General features: G+C 35.2%; 1 protein-coding gene across 2 annotated transcripts in view; it reads right to left on the minus strand.

Annotated features, from left to right (window-relative positions):
* The window catches only part of LOC106671210 (hemicentin-1-like), a 283,989-nt gene that overhangs the window by 237,965 nt on the left and 30,238 nt on the right, over nt 1–15,786 (minus strand). For both annotated transcript variants that reach the window (XM_024229405.1, XM_024229406.1), the window contains exon 3: nt 1,704–1,912. In XM_024229405.1, the coding sequence (XP_024085173.1) occupies nt 1,704–1,896 (193 nt within the window). In that variant the 5' untranslated portion in view covers nt 1,897–1,912. The remainder of the gene's footprint in view (nt 1–1,703; nt 1,913–15,786) is intronic.

The raw sequence follows: 15,786 nt of genomic DNA on the forward strand, positions 1-15,786 counted from the left end.
TTAAATGGTATTCAGTTAGACAATTTTTTAAGGGAGGTTGTACCAACTCTATTAGATGATGTTCCTCTGCAAGAAAGACAAAGAATATTTCTCAATCTTGATGGATGCCCAGAACAAAATTCTTTGCAGGTGAGACATTATTTTAATCGTCACTTCCAGGCTAGGTGGATAGAACCTCCAATCTGTTGCTTCATCGGTCAACCGATTTAACTCTACTTGACTATTTTCTGTGAACACATTTAAAAAACTATATCTACGCTAATCATAACCCCGCAACCCCTCTTGAAGAACTGCGGCAAAGGATAAAAAATATTCTTAAAAAACCTTTTTGCCATAAGTTTTTCATATTTGAACCAATTTATAATCCGCTTGCACCATTGTTTCCAACGCAAAAAAATCATTTAAAATGATGTGTCAGGATGTATAGCGACGTATTTGAAATTTTGAAGTTAAACTGGGCAAGAATTACCTTGTACAATTTTTTCCCTAAAAGTGGAAGAAAATTGACACTAGTCTAAAAAAATATTAAACCCGTTTTTTTCTCATTTTTATAGCGTCATTGTTTCAAGAGAAATTCAGCTTGGCTCTCTAAAAGGACACCCTGTATACACTAGGAGGCAAAAAACTGGCCACCCTTAAGATTTTTAATTATCTCTTAGTCAATCCTCCATTGATTATCATACAAAAATATTTGGCTTTAAAGGATTATAGGCAAATAAAACGTAAATAGACAGATAGATAGATAGCTCGAGAAAGAAAGAGAGAGAGAGAGAGAGAGAGAGAGAGAGAGAGAGAGAGAGAGAGAGAGAGAGAGAGACTTTGGTATTGTATCAAGTAAGGTTTGTACTATTTTTGAAGAATCTCGTCTATGTTAACCTCATTGAAATATGTCAGAAGAAACGCAATTCTTTTTCCCAAATGAGGTAAGTTACGTGATGTTGGTTTTGAGAAAGAAGAACGTCTGCTCTTTAAATATGCAAATTTCGGCTGATAATCAAATGTATATGAAAATCTTGTAAAGAAGAAAGAAAAACACACATGCGCTCGTACCGTCTCAACCTCGTTACTATTCAGGTCAAGCCGTGACAGTAGAAAAATAAAACGCTATGGATATATTCTTAAATGTGAAAAGGGTTTATTAACAATAAAAATCAAAATGTCCTATTTGTGTTTACTATTCGTTTTAACCGAATTTTTTATCTGAATAAAAATACGACGCCCATTCATCGCGCATAAACAAACTTCCATAAAATAAGAAGAGAAATGATCTAAATCAATTCACCAACGGAACTTTATCGGGACCGCACATGTCACAATAACTTTCGGGAAGTTTTCATGTCGACTCCTTCGGAATGACTTCACGTCGAACGGCTTATCTTTTCGTCCAGCTATCTATGTTACGACCGGTGGGTATTCTATTTAATTAAATCACGTTTCCGTTAAACGGGGCTTTGACTTTTCCACGCACGGCATCGATCCGTCCAATTACTTTACCCTTTTCCTTCCCGTTTTCACTTCTCTTCTTATTCTCTTCATACAATAATGGGAAATAGATATCCCAAAATTTAATATTAGTTCAATAAAAAGCAATAGTTTCAACACTAACTCCTCCAAGGTGTTCAACCGACCTTCCTTTCAAACAGTAATTGTTCCCCTCCAATCTTTGGGTGTAGCAAAGAGATGAATAGCCTGCCTGTACTTACGTATAACGGTGAGGTTGACCTTTGTGTTCCTCGTCGGGGATTTTCTAAAGTCGACTCTGCACCTGTAGACACCGGCATCGGCGTCTTTGACGTTTTCGATCGTCAGCCTAGCGGGTGCGACCGACGCCTGGAAGAACGCCCTTCCACCGAGGGCTGCCTCTTCGGACCAGTGCCGTCCCGCTTCCACCGTCATGTTACGCGCATCGACACTGAAATAAAGAAAAAATTTGATTCGACATTGTTGATTAACGTACACAGTAGTATTTTCTACATAAAAAATACACTTTTGTATAATTAGCCTTCCATTGGAAACATATATTTTACACATATAATTCAAGGAAAACCCGCGAGTGGAAACAGACCCAATAACTGGTCGTGTGCCGGTTCAACATTAGTTCACCGACTCGCAGACCAAAACCCATTATCTCCTATAAAATATATTACACATAATTACTAATAAAATAATAAATATAAAGACCACACTCAGAGAGAAACAAATTGACCACCCTCATTTTTGTTTAAAGTAAATATTTGCAACTGTTATAATTTTTATTTTTTTTTTGTTTAGTGGATATTTCTGACCACCTCTATGAGAAAATGTTCCCGAGATATACCCCGTCTCCTGTTCTTCCCCAAACCCTCTCTCTGCTGTCAGAAGTCATCGAACAAAACCTTGACTCATCCGAAAACCAGATTTCGGTCCAATCTTGCTCAGACCGATTGATGTCATGCAAAACTTAACCGAGATTTTCTGTGCCTTCAGACGTTAGTCACAAGTTCTGGACCAGTTGCAGGCCTTCTTGCTCTTAATCCAAAAAGTCTTGGACTTACATTGCCTAAAGCTACATTAACATTTCTAATTATTGAAGTCGTTGCTTGATCTCAACAGCGGTAGAATTTCGATTACGGAGTACATTAAAAACGGTAAAACTATCATATCGTTCAGTTGTGACAGGATGAAGACCTGATCCATGCCTTTTTGAGTTACCTCCAGTAGTTCTGGACTTTGGACAGTTGTTCTGGGAATTTTAAGCAGCCTGGCCATATACGCTCGACTTCTTCCATCTTCCAACATTACTATGTTTCTAGCCGTGTCACTTAGAATCATCAGTCAAAAAAATTTTAAACTTAAAAATGGTACCATTTAAAAAAATTGAACCACTGGAACTGTGGAGAGTAGCTCGATTAAGATCAAGTTTGCGCGCCCTTCCATAGAAATAAATGCCTGCTCAAACCATAACACCACTATCTCCATGGCTTCTCCGGAGTGAAAATGTTGTAGAGATATTTCCCTCTCTTGTTATTCTCCAAACCCTCAGAAGTCCTCGGTGGTCAGATGATCTCGAACAAATCCTTGGCTCATCCGAAAAAAAATATTTTAGTCCAAGTTGCTCAGGCCAATTCTCGCGAAACTAAACCGAGAAGTTCTGGACCAGTGGAAGTAGTCCAGCTTAACAAATTAACAATGACAGTTCTAGCTTTTTCAAGTCGTTGCTTGATCTCAACAGCGGTAGAATTTCGATTACGGAGTACATTCGAAACAATAAAACGATCATCTCTTTGAGATGTCACACGATGGAAGACCCTTCGGACAGTTGTTCTTGAAATATTAACACGCAATAAAAAAGTAAATTCAATAATAAATTTTACGAAATGAAAGGGTTACCCACGGGGTCTCCATTATCCCCACTTTGTGCTGAAATATTCATGGATAATTTCGAAAAAAATCTTTTCAAATCAAAGAACAAATTAATTAAATCTGTTCATTTCTGGAAACGCTAGGTAGACGATATTTTATGCATATGGTCGGGAACATTAGAGGCTCCCAATGAATTCCTCCAACTAATTAATTCTCTACACCGTAATATAAATTTTACATTGGAAATTGGCAAAGATGGTTGTTTGAACTTTTTAGACCTAAAACTGTCTATAATAAACAGCCTAATAGAAATAGACGTATAGAGAAAACCCACAACTACAGACACTATGATACCAGCGGATTCTTCCCACCCATGGTCCCAAAAGGCTGCTGGTTTCATTTGGCTCATAGACCGGATGTTAAAACTTCCGCTAACACCTGATAACTATAAAAAAGAATTAAAAACTATTAAAACCTTAGCAAAAAACAACGGGTATCAAGAAATATTTATTGATAGGTTGCTAGTTAAAAGAATAAAAAAATTAACTTTAAACGAATCAACAATAGGACTCAGCCACCCCACCACAAATGAATCATTAGGTTTCCGTTGTTTGCCATACATTGGTGAATTATCGGAAAAAGTTAGTAAAATTTTTAAACAAGAAGGTTTTAGAATAGCTTTTAGAAGTACGGGTTCACTTAAAAACATCCTCTCAAAACCTAAAGACAAAGTAGACAACTTGGCAAAAAGTGGGGTTTACCAACTCAATTGTAATGATTGTGATATTAAATATATAGGACAAAGCGGTAGAGAAATAAAAACAAGAGTAAAAGAACACTTGCCTAAATCGAGCAAATTTTCGGAATTTAAGGACCATCTAAAAGAAACAAAACATAATTTCAATTCAAATTTAAATACAAGAGTGTTACATAGTTTCAACAAAGGGAAAGAACTAGATTGGTTTGAGAAATTTGAAATTAAAAAATGTAAAATTGAACATGGTGATAAATGCATTAATAATATAACAGATTTTGATCTACCTCCCATTTTAAATATGTACATAAATAATATCAAACATCCAAATAATTAAACTAATTATTTTAATTGTTATTATTTTTATAGTAATTTAATAATATTAAGTATTTACTAGTATAATATTTATTTGTGTTATAATTTCCGCGTTTCGCACGTTCAAATTGAGCGCCATTAAACAAATCAGCTGCTAATTGAAACGTCGCGTTGGCGGAGGTATCAGCGGGTTCACTTTGGCAATTCATGTCGAGAGACGTGGTTGTGGATGTCCTTCAATCTGATGATGAGCTAAAAGGCTCGAAATCCGGATCGTTGCAAAACAACTTACTGTGAGTAGGAACTATCTTTTTAAAAAGGATTGAACACCACACTCACTCAATCATTTATCATTGCTATCATTTCTGGTAACACGCTGGCCACAAACGCTTAACTCCTTCCATCTTCCACAGTGTTATATTCTAGTCGGATCTGTATCACTTAAAACCATCTCTCAAACAAATTTTAAATTAAAAAATGGTACCACTTAAAATAATCAACCCACCGGAACGTTGGAAAGTAGCCTTTCCGTACAGAAAAATCTACAAAGAAGATACAAAATATTCAATGATTTATCCAACAAAATCCAATTGTAAACACAGTTTCATTTTATCTGTCTTTTATTTACTTTGAATCCTTTAAAAGGGACCAAATATTGTTTTGAGATAATCAATGGAAAATTGTCTAAGAGATAATTAAAAATATTATTAGTGACATTATTTTGTCTCTCTCGGTATATACAAGGTTCCCAAATTATAAAGACTAAAACGCCACATTTTCAAAAACTCAAACTTTCGAAGTGCGAAAGCCGACATTGGCCACAAGATTTGTGAGGCGGAAGAAAAATTTTCAGGGAGGATGGAGAAGAATAGGTCAATTCAGATGGCTGTGTTCATCTTTGTAAAGGCAAATAATCCCAGATTGTTTGACTCCATGTTTCCTCCACTATGCTCCAAACGTCATTTTATTTTTATATTAATTTTTGCTTCCTTTTTTGTAAGGAGGCAGGTCATATCAAATTGTATTAAACTTAATGCTTGCTATGTTCACATAAATGAAATTATTGTAGTTTATTCAGTGGTCACTAAGTACCAAATTATAGCCTTCTAAAATTTATTTTTCAGGTTAGATCAACATGCCTTCTAGATCTTGACACATATTAGCCGCTATAGCATCCGGTTCTTTATTACACTTCGATATACATTGATATTCAGTAAGCATTAAAAGGAAAGTAATACAGATTAATCCACCGGCCATTACCTAACGATTTATAGTTTTTTGTAGGTTTTTTCATGTTAGAATCGACATGCCTTCTAGGTCCCCGGCACATATTGCCTCCACGCTATCTGGTTTTTTATTATATGTTAATGTGTAAGGTTAATTAATACACATATGTAAAATATAATCGCGTTGTCCATTTCTGATAACTACCGAATTAGAGCCTTATTAGTTTTTTCCCAGTTTAGATCGAGTTGCCTTCTAGATCTCACGACAAAATTTAGCCCTCCCTGGAAAAAAATTTAACTGAAATTTGGTTTTCATTCTTCGTGAATTTGATGAACGGTTAAACGAATACTTCGAATATGATAACAGCAAATTTTGAAATCCAGTGGTGCAGAAAAAGTGAAATCCAGTGAAAAAAAATCATTTGATAGCATTGATGTTATCAATAACTGAAAAAAGTTATATAAAATGGCAAAAAATGGGAAAATTCGAAAGATTGTAGATTTTGATAGGGAGTTGGTGTCCGAGTGGATCATAATCGATCAATTGGTCAAAGCAGCGGCGTATTGCGCCGAAGGTCGCGGGTTCGAATCCCGCAAGTGACATTAACTTTTTCATCACAACCAGACCTTACATAAAAAGTATAATTAATTTAAATAAGTAATTTGGTCAATTAGACCACTAAATAAACATAAATGGGTTATATAAAATTATAAGTGTATCCGTGCTTCAGCTCATGCTACTCAGAATGTTTTCATTTTACAAGCAACATCTATTACGTTTCTGCAATGTTTGCAGTTTAATAAATTATTTTCTTAGTGTAAAAATTTTAGGAGAAAAGATTACCCCGTGGAATTGAAAGCCTTGAATGATTAATTGACCTTATCAACGGGCCATAGTTTAACCTGCTTAAAAACTTGAGCTCATCGCTCATTGGATTTCTTTTAGAGTTGCCTCTTGCCCCCCCCACCAGAAATCAATTCCAATTTTTCAAAATTTCTATTTTTTTTATTGCTGTTAAAGTGAAATTTGTATCAAAGTTTTATGTTGTGAACTGGGTTTCTTCTTTAACCCCGTCCATGTTGGCCACTGCGCAATCGTTTCTGTCCCGTCACAACAACCACTCGGATATATAACTCAATTTGACATACATCACTATCCCGAGCCCCTGATATGTTTACTGGATGGATTCACTTCTAAATGTTTTTATTGAATAGTGAAATATGAGTAGGGGAGAGATTGTTGCTAACAGCTGAACTGCCCTTCATCAACCATCATCAACTTGTTTCAAAACAATCCATTCGCTTTGTTTTTCATTTATATATATCAGGCTGTTTACCCCTGTCAAGAAGACGATTCTCCCGTTTCCACTGACACCTAACAACTTTTCGACTGGAGGCTTCTCCTTGTATGTATAACGTTCCACTTGTCAACACGGCAATGGAAAAACAATGATTAACCTCGCCTAAGATGATAAAAAATTTGATTAATTTATTTTTCCTTTCATTATAAAAATAAATACATCTTTTTTTGTTTAATTGTTACGTATTTTTTATAATCAAAATTTTGGAAAATTGCCAACCTTGCACTGAGCGTAATAAAAAAATCAAAACCAGAACTTTTTCCCATGATGCCATGCTCACTGCTGTCCAGAAACTGAGGAGAAGAGCCACCGTAGATCTTCTAAACATAAAAGATCGATTGAAATGGTTCGACCAAGATGGGAAGAAGGTTTGGATTCGAAAAGATAGTTCTGGAAGCAAGATAATTAAATCATAACATTCTTTACACAAATCAAGTCTTGAGTGAGAGGCAGTGTGGCAGTGTGTCTGTGTGTGTGTGTGTGTGTGTGTGTGTGTGTGTGTGTGTGTGAGAGAGAGAGAGAGAGAGAGAGAGAGAGAGAGAGAGAGAGAGAGAGAGAGAGATAATTAGGTATATAAATAGATAGATAGATAGATAGAGAAAGAGAGAGAGAGAAAAAACTGAGAGGGAGAAAAATAGAGAGATATCCAACTTTATTGTATAGGTGAATATGACGGAATTTCGTCAAGCTACAATTCCATCAACCTGCAGAACACATAAAGAATATAATTTGTTACAATTAATTAAGGTTTTTTGTTGAGATAAAAAAGTCAATAGCACGAGCGGGATTCGAACCCACGATCTTCGGCTTGATACGCCGCTGCTCTACCACTTGAGCTATCGTGACTTCGATCCACTCGGACACTGACTTCCCCTCTCAACCCCACCTTTTCAATTTTCCCTCCTTTTTGCCATTTTTCAAACGTCGTGGAATCTACTTGATTCTCGGCGACAAATGAAATGGCAACGGCGAGCTTTAGTGAAGTGTATTTCATTTTAAATAATTAAATTCACTAATTTCGTGATCAATTAATTAATAATTAATATATTACAATTATACAATTACAATTCAAGAGGTGGGGTTGAGATGGGATATTAGTGTCCGAGTGGATCGAGGTCACGATACCTCAAGTGGTAGAGCAGCGACGTATGAAGCCGAAGATCGTGGGTTCGAATCCCGCTCGTGCCATTGACTTTTTTTTATCTCAACTAAAAACCTTAATTAATTGTAATATATTAATTGGTCAAGCGGACAACGAAATTAGTGAATTTAAATATAATTTGTCTTAATGTCATTTGGGAGTGCCTCAGAGGAAGAGTAGTCAGAGTATCTGCCTGTTATTTTTTACAAGCTAGCAGTACTAGGTTCGAATCCCGGAATACCCTTTGGAATTTTCAAACCTGTACAATAGACTTTTAATTTCTAAATAGGAAGAAGATACCTCAATATAAGAAAATCCAGCTGGCCTATAGTTTAAAATATGTCTACTCTAGAAAAGTAATATACTGAGAGAAGTTCGTGCTCCATTGCTTCCTTAATAACTTTGAGTTAGTCACAACACAATTTTTAAAAACTAGTCGCTTCCTATATTTACTTGCTTGCCTTTATTGCCCACAGACTTCAGGAAAAAACCTCTCAATATTTTTATTGTTCAAATATTGCCTTATAGGCCAATCTTTATTCTATTGAAATAACCGGAAAACACGTTACAAATATCATAACAATTGTACGTTTATGTTTTTCTTCCAATTTCCGTAAAGTGAGCGTACCGCGATTTGTGAAATCGTCTATCACTTGTTCAAATACAAGACGAAAAGAAAACAACACGAAGATTTTTCATCCGGTGTGTTCTACCTCGGTTTTTCCCCGACATCTCTGAACTCGATGAAACGGAAATATATTTATAGGAAATAGAAGCAGGTCTGGTCTTCCATCACAGTTGATTCCGATCGAAAAGTAATTGTGGGACGTTCTAAGGAAGAAATGTTGTGTGAAAAGAACTCGGTTTACACGACTAAAAATATTATTACTAGTTAAAAATGAGAGGAAAAACTAGCATTCTTAACTTTTAGACGAGGGCGTTTATTACACTTTGATATATAATGATAATGAATTAACATTAAAATAAATTAATATAGTTTATTCCAAAGGACAATAACTAACGAATTGTAGCTTTCTTAATTTTTTTTCTATTTTTCGGTTTAGGTCTCGCCACTCATTTTAGCCACTACACCACAAAGTTAATTATTACATTTGAATATACATTGATTAAAAATAAACATCAATAAAATTATTATCGCTTAATTTAATTGTGAGTAAATAAGAAATTATAACTTTTTAAATTTATTTTAAATTTAGATAGACATGCGTTCTAGGACTCACCCCCACGACATTCTGATTTCATAACAAAAATCTTGGCAAAATTAAGCGAAAAAAAATGTATGCTAAATGTTGATAAATTTTTTCACGATATGTTTAAATCAATTAAGGTTTTTAGTTGAGATAAAAAAGTCAATGGCACGAGCGGGATTCGAACCCACGATCTTCGGCTTGATACGCCGCTGCTCTACCACCTGAGCTATCGTGACTTCGATCCACTCGGACACCAACTTCCCATCTCAACCCCACCTTTTGAGTTTTCCCTCCTTTTTGCCATTTTTCAAATGTCGTGTAATCTATTCAATTCTTGAAGACAAATGAAATGGCCACGGAGAGCATTAGTGAAGTTCTTCAATCTAGTGGACCAATTGAGAATAATGTTTCATGATACTCGATTTGCAATCTATCACGAGCCGGGTGCAAATGGACCGTGTAAACATAACCGCGTTACGCTCATTACGTAGGGTGTTTATGATTGATTCATAATAAAATAAAAATATTTATTAAATTTTACACATTTCCCAAATTCCAAGATAATGTATGTTTTGAGAAACTTTAGTTATTTAATTTTTGTAAAGATTCTTCTGTAGTCATGGTCTTGTCTGACTCCAGGCATTTTTTTTTAAATAAATCCAGTTTCGTTAAAAATTCAGTCCGAAGAAGACTGAAAGAACCATAAATTAGTTAAACTAATAGACCACGGAATAAATTTTGGGGTCAAGTATTTTTTTGGCAACTGAGGCCACTTTCATATATCCCTTCTTTTCCAAATGTCATCAAATTTGAAATACCTATCATTTAGTTCAAAATATCACATTTCCTTTTCTTTTTATCCTCTAGTCTCAATTACTAAACCTTTTTTAAAAATTGATTTCTGTTAAACAACTCGGCTAGAATATTGAAGTATAAAAAAATATCAGTTATTTAAATTTTTTATTTAAAGTTTTGTAAATCAATTACCAAAATCATCATCAATTCTGAGGGGTTAGGGACCATAAATTTATTTACAGAACTTAAAAAATTAGAATGGTACAGAAATGATAAGTCAAATAGTTTTGACAATTCAGTGCCTACTAACTTTTGTATTTGATTTATAAAATTTTGGGGTTCATTTTTGAATGCACTTTTTAATAGCCCTTAAATATATATATACTTTGTTTCTTTTCTTTTCCAAACTTTCACTGTTTTGCACATTGAACTTTTTTTTTAATGTCAAGGAAAAATGATAAATATTGTAAATATTTTTAATACCCTATGGCACGAGCGGGATTCGAACCCACGATCTTCGGCTTGATACGCCGTTGCTCTACCACTTGAGCTATCGTGACCTCGATCCACTCGGACACCAACTTCTCATCTCAACCGCACCTTTTGAATTTTCCCTCCTTTTTGCCATTTTTCAAATGTCGTGTAATCGGATTGGATTCTCGACGACAAATGAAATGGCCACGGAGAGCTTTAGTGAAGTATACTTCATTTTAAATCATTAAATTCACTAATTTCGTGGTCCGCTTGACCAATTAATATATTACAATTAATTAAGGTTTTTAGTTGAGATAAAAAAGTCAATGGCACGAGCGGGATTCGAACCCACGATCTTCGGCTAGATACGCCGCTGCTCTACCACTTGAGCTATCGTGACCTCGATCCACTCGGACACCAACTTCCCATCTCAACCCCACCTTTTGAATTTTCCCTCCTTTTTGCCATTTTTCAAATGTCGTGTAATCGGATTGGATTCTCGACGACAAATGAAATGGCCACGGAGAGCTTTAGTGAAGTATACTTCATTTTAAATCATTAAATTCACTAATTTCGTGGTCCGCTTGACCAATTAATATATTACAATTAATTAAGGTTTTTAGTTGAGATAAAAAAGTCAATGGCACGAGCGGGATTCGAACCCACGATCTTCGGCTAGATACGCCGCTGCTCTACCACTTGAGCTATCGTGACCTCGATCCACTAGGACACCAACTTCCCATCTCAACCCCACCTTTTGAGTTTTCCCTCCTTTTTGCCATTTTTCAAATGTCGTGTAATCGGGTTGGATTCTCGGCGACAAATGAAATGGCCACGGAGAGCTTTAGTGAAGATACTTCATTTTTAATCATTAAATTCACTAATTCCGTGGTCCGCTTGACCAATTAATATCTTACAATTAATTGGTCAAGCGGGCCACGAAATTAGTGAATTTAATGATGTGGTAAATATTTAGCTTAAAACAATTGACAACAAATAGATCGTTTAAAAAATAATAACGGCCCAATAAGTTATAATTTTTTCACTAAACCTCCCAAAGTTTTCATTCATTCCGTATTAAAATTTCTTTACACATAATCTTTAGTAGGGCAGCCTAGGATGGCGTCGGTTTGGAGAAAAAAAAAACATGACAGAAAAAATTATCAATAGTTTAAAAATGGAAGGGAATATTCGCGTGCTTAATAATTAGAAGTGGGTGGGCGTGGAAGGGTTTTGCGGACGCTTGAGAGAAAAGAAGTTCGATTAAAAAGAAAAAAAAGTGAAGTTAGGGAATAAGAAATTGATTACGCCCTCCTCCACTTTTGAATTGTAAGACGTCAAATGGAATTTAGTCGTTTAACGTTTTATACGTATAACTAAAGACAAGGTAATCGTAAAATAATATAATAAAATCACGGCTAAAATTTTGACCGACTTCAAAGCGCTTTAATTAATTATATCACCAAGCGAAATTAAGCAGTTCAAACATAAAAGGAAAGTTAAACGTATTTTTAACAAGTGATTAACTGTTCCATAATATTTGTGTAACGGGTTCGAAGGAAAGTTGAGGAGTCTTTACTTTGCAAGATCAATGTAATTAATTTCCACAAAGGCAAAAGACACACCTTAACCTGTTAAAACTAAGTCTACTGTTAAATTTTAATCCCCCAAAGGGTTTGTTATCTTTTTCTCAACTCGATATTAAACATTTTCTTATATAATATTATGTTAATTACAATTTCTAATAAAAAAATACGATATGGTTGAAAAGGGATTGAGTGATCAAATCAGAAATCGTCATGTATGTCGTTTTAAATCGCAAAAGGCACATACAGTTTCCCACTTGCAATTGGATCTGACAAATCCTTATCTAATATTTTATTCAAATTGCTTTTATTCAGCATCATCCGGTTGCTATTTAAATTGTAAAACAGAATTGTAGTGTGTACAAAATAAAAATGTTACGACATTCCATGCTATGTAATATTGTGCCTGCGAATATCTAATCTACTCGTAATAACCTAACAGCCATCCGGCCGGGTAAAAAAATTCCATGAAATACAGACAAAAGAAAACTGGCAACACGTATTAAAAGTATTATTTAAATTACTTTAAAAAATATTCTTACATGCATGACCACAAAAATTTCATTAAAATACGTTATCCCTAGATAGCTTTCCCCTTGTTGACGGTTTCCTACTAAAGACGGGGATGAGCTGTTGTGTTAGACTCTAGTTAACAGCGATAAAAACCGATCCAGAAGTTATTGTGAACATTTCATCAAACTACTTTCATGAGGTTTTTATTTTTTAATTTTTACCGAGGGTTCGCAACGGCAGAGGTCATATAAACCCTTAGGGTGACTGTTTTTTGATTACAGTCAAAAAAACACTTTAAAAATATTTTCTTATTAGTAAACACCAATGAAAACACGTTTAAAGACAGGAAACCCGACAAAATACGAATTACCAGTCCATGGGGACTGTTTACAAGGCGAAAATACGATGTCGACCAGTTAAACGGGATTACAGGTCGAAAGAAAGCGACAGGGGCGTCGTGAATGTATAAATCCCCTAGTCACATATAAATACCAAGTATTCCTTTGAGAAAGATAACAATAGATCCTTCCCAAAGAAGAAAATGCCGGGGCAAAAGAAGTCAGAGTTTTTGTTCTTACACTTTTTGCCTTCTTTAAAAGAATCTATTTTTAACCCAAGCTCTACCTAATTAAAATCCAAATAATTATTTATGTTTCAAGGAATTATATTTATTAAGACGAAATAGAAATATCTGATGAAAAATAAAAGATGGTAAGGGCCTCACTGCGGACAACACTGGGTTGGAAGCGTCGCATTGGTAATAACCGCGTGACAAGGTTTTTTTTAATATTTTTCGACATAGTATCTTAAGAATACGTAAGTAGGTAAAACTGTTGTTACTTTTCCCCATATTTAGACAACATTGCTGGCCACACTGATTTCGGAGGGTGTCTTATTGACTAGAACACTCGGACACGTGTTTAATATTTTTCGACTTGGTATCATAAGAATACTTAAAAAGGTAGCACTGTTTTTCCCTTTTCCCAATGTTTTGGCAACATTGCGGGCAACACTGATTTCAAAGGGTGTCCAATTGGCAATAACAGCGCCAACAGTTGTTTAATATTTTTCGACTTAGTAGCATAAGAATACTTAAAAAGGTAGCACTGTTTTTCCCTTTTCCCCATGTTTTGGCAACATTGATTTTGAAGGGTGTCCCTTGCAATAACCGCGTGAAATCGGGTTTAATATTTTTCTAATTAGTATCATACGTAAAAAAGTATCACTGTTTTCCCTTTTCCCCGCGTTTTGGCAACATTGCAGGCAACACTGATTTCAAAGGGAGTCCAATTGGCAATAAAAGCGCCGGCAGGTGTTTAACATTTTTCGATCTAGTATCAGATAACTGTATAATTACCATATAACATAACTGTAAAAGTGTTTTCTAAATATTTACGATAAAGGCATGTCCGATGGTACGAATAAATTAATAATCTGGCTTCGGTTTTTTAATTTAAAAGAAATATTGGCATACATTTTAGGAGAGTATCGTGCAAAGGGAGAACGGGCACGCACACTTTACCTTACTAAATGAAAAAAAATGGTATAATGTGTTTTCCAAGAAAGTAAAAGTAAACACACAATGGACGATAATTGCCTATTTCTGAGCAAACAAAAACCTATAAAAAATACCACAGAAGCTTAGGAACTTTTTTAGGAATATATTTATGACTACAAAAATCTCCTAAGGGCATAAAAACTGAAGAATTGTGTGAAAATTTTATTTCTTATATCATTCTTCAGTTGTAAAAGGCGTCACATCCTTGTCAAATCAAACCAAATTAAAAACAAAAATTCCCCAAACCTGTGGAACCCTGGGGTGGCAGTGCAGGTTCATTACCGCATAAGAAGTTTGCCCTGGTGAAAAAGTCGCTCATAAGCGAAAAAGAAAAGCAGGGGGGGGGTTCATGAAACTTTTCGAGAGTTTGGAAAGGGTGAAAAGACCCGCCTCGGCCTGCGACCAATGGCGTTGTTAGCGGAAATAAATCACAATCTCTAACGCACCATTTTTATCAACCTAAGACGCAGGGAGCACGATTTACAACTTGACGGTCGCAATTGCACCATTTTTACTCACGTCAAAGAGCCCAACAAATTGAAAATGTACTATATATAAAATAACCAACATTAACATGAATAAGTTTTTGAAACAAATGTTCGGATGTGAATATGAGTAATTGTCCATTATGCAGAAGAAAATGAAAATTGTAAAGTTCGCAATGCAGACAAACCTATAAAAGTTCAGCATTTTAATTTTAATGTTTCATGACATTACGAAATTATCAAGCCGATTACGGGTATTCACGATGATTTTAGGATGGATAGGCAGACCAGTATGTTTGGTAACGTCCATAATACTTTATATACCATAATAATATGAAATAAACAATCTAAAATTGTAAGACTCGTGTTAACTCGAATAGAGAAATGTCCAGTAAGATCGTGAACGCCCCCAAAAGCATGTTAAATGTTATTTTTTTCGGAATACTGCGCATAGCGATTAGTAGAACCAAAAAGAAAGCTGTGTCAGTCCTTGAAGGGTTGTTGTTGTTTGTTTTGGTTTTCTATTGTGTTAAATTGTAAGTTGTCTGAAGATAATAAAAAAAGGAAAATTAATCAACCCTTCCATCCAAAATAATATCTATGCACCGGAAAAAGTGCTAACCAAAATTGAGTATTCAAGCCGACATACCTAACCTGTATCCTAAGGTCTAGGTTACATTCATGGCTGCCATGTTGGTAACCTACGCACGCCCTAACGGATAGCAAAGTGAGTACATTTTGGACCTAACACCCAACATTGGACCTGGCCTGTTAGATCGAGCAATGTTAACTAGCCGACTCTTACAAGCCTTACGTCATAATTTTTGTCGATATAACAGGACCTAACAGACTTAACAGGGTTAACACAAAGATCGTGAATACCCCTATTATCTCCCAGCACGTATTTATCTCGTGTGACAACGGTGTACGGCGTGAAGTTCTATACCAAATTTGGCATTAATTTTATTAGATTGTATTGTTGTAAAATTAATGCAGTTTTAAAAATTTGTTTTATTTTCGCATGC

The sequence above is a fragment of the Cimex lectularius genome, unplaced genomic scaffold (genome assembly GCF_000648675.2).
Source record: "Cimex lectularius strain Harlan isolate CLEC.00 unplaced genomic scaffold, Clec_2.1 scaffold242, whole genome shotgun sequence".
In the NCBI taxonomy this organism is placed as follows: Eukaryota; Metazoa; Arthropoda; class Insecta; order Hemiptera; family Cimicidae; genus Cimex; species Cimex lectularius.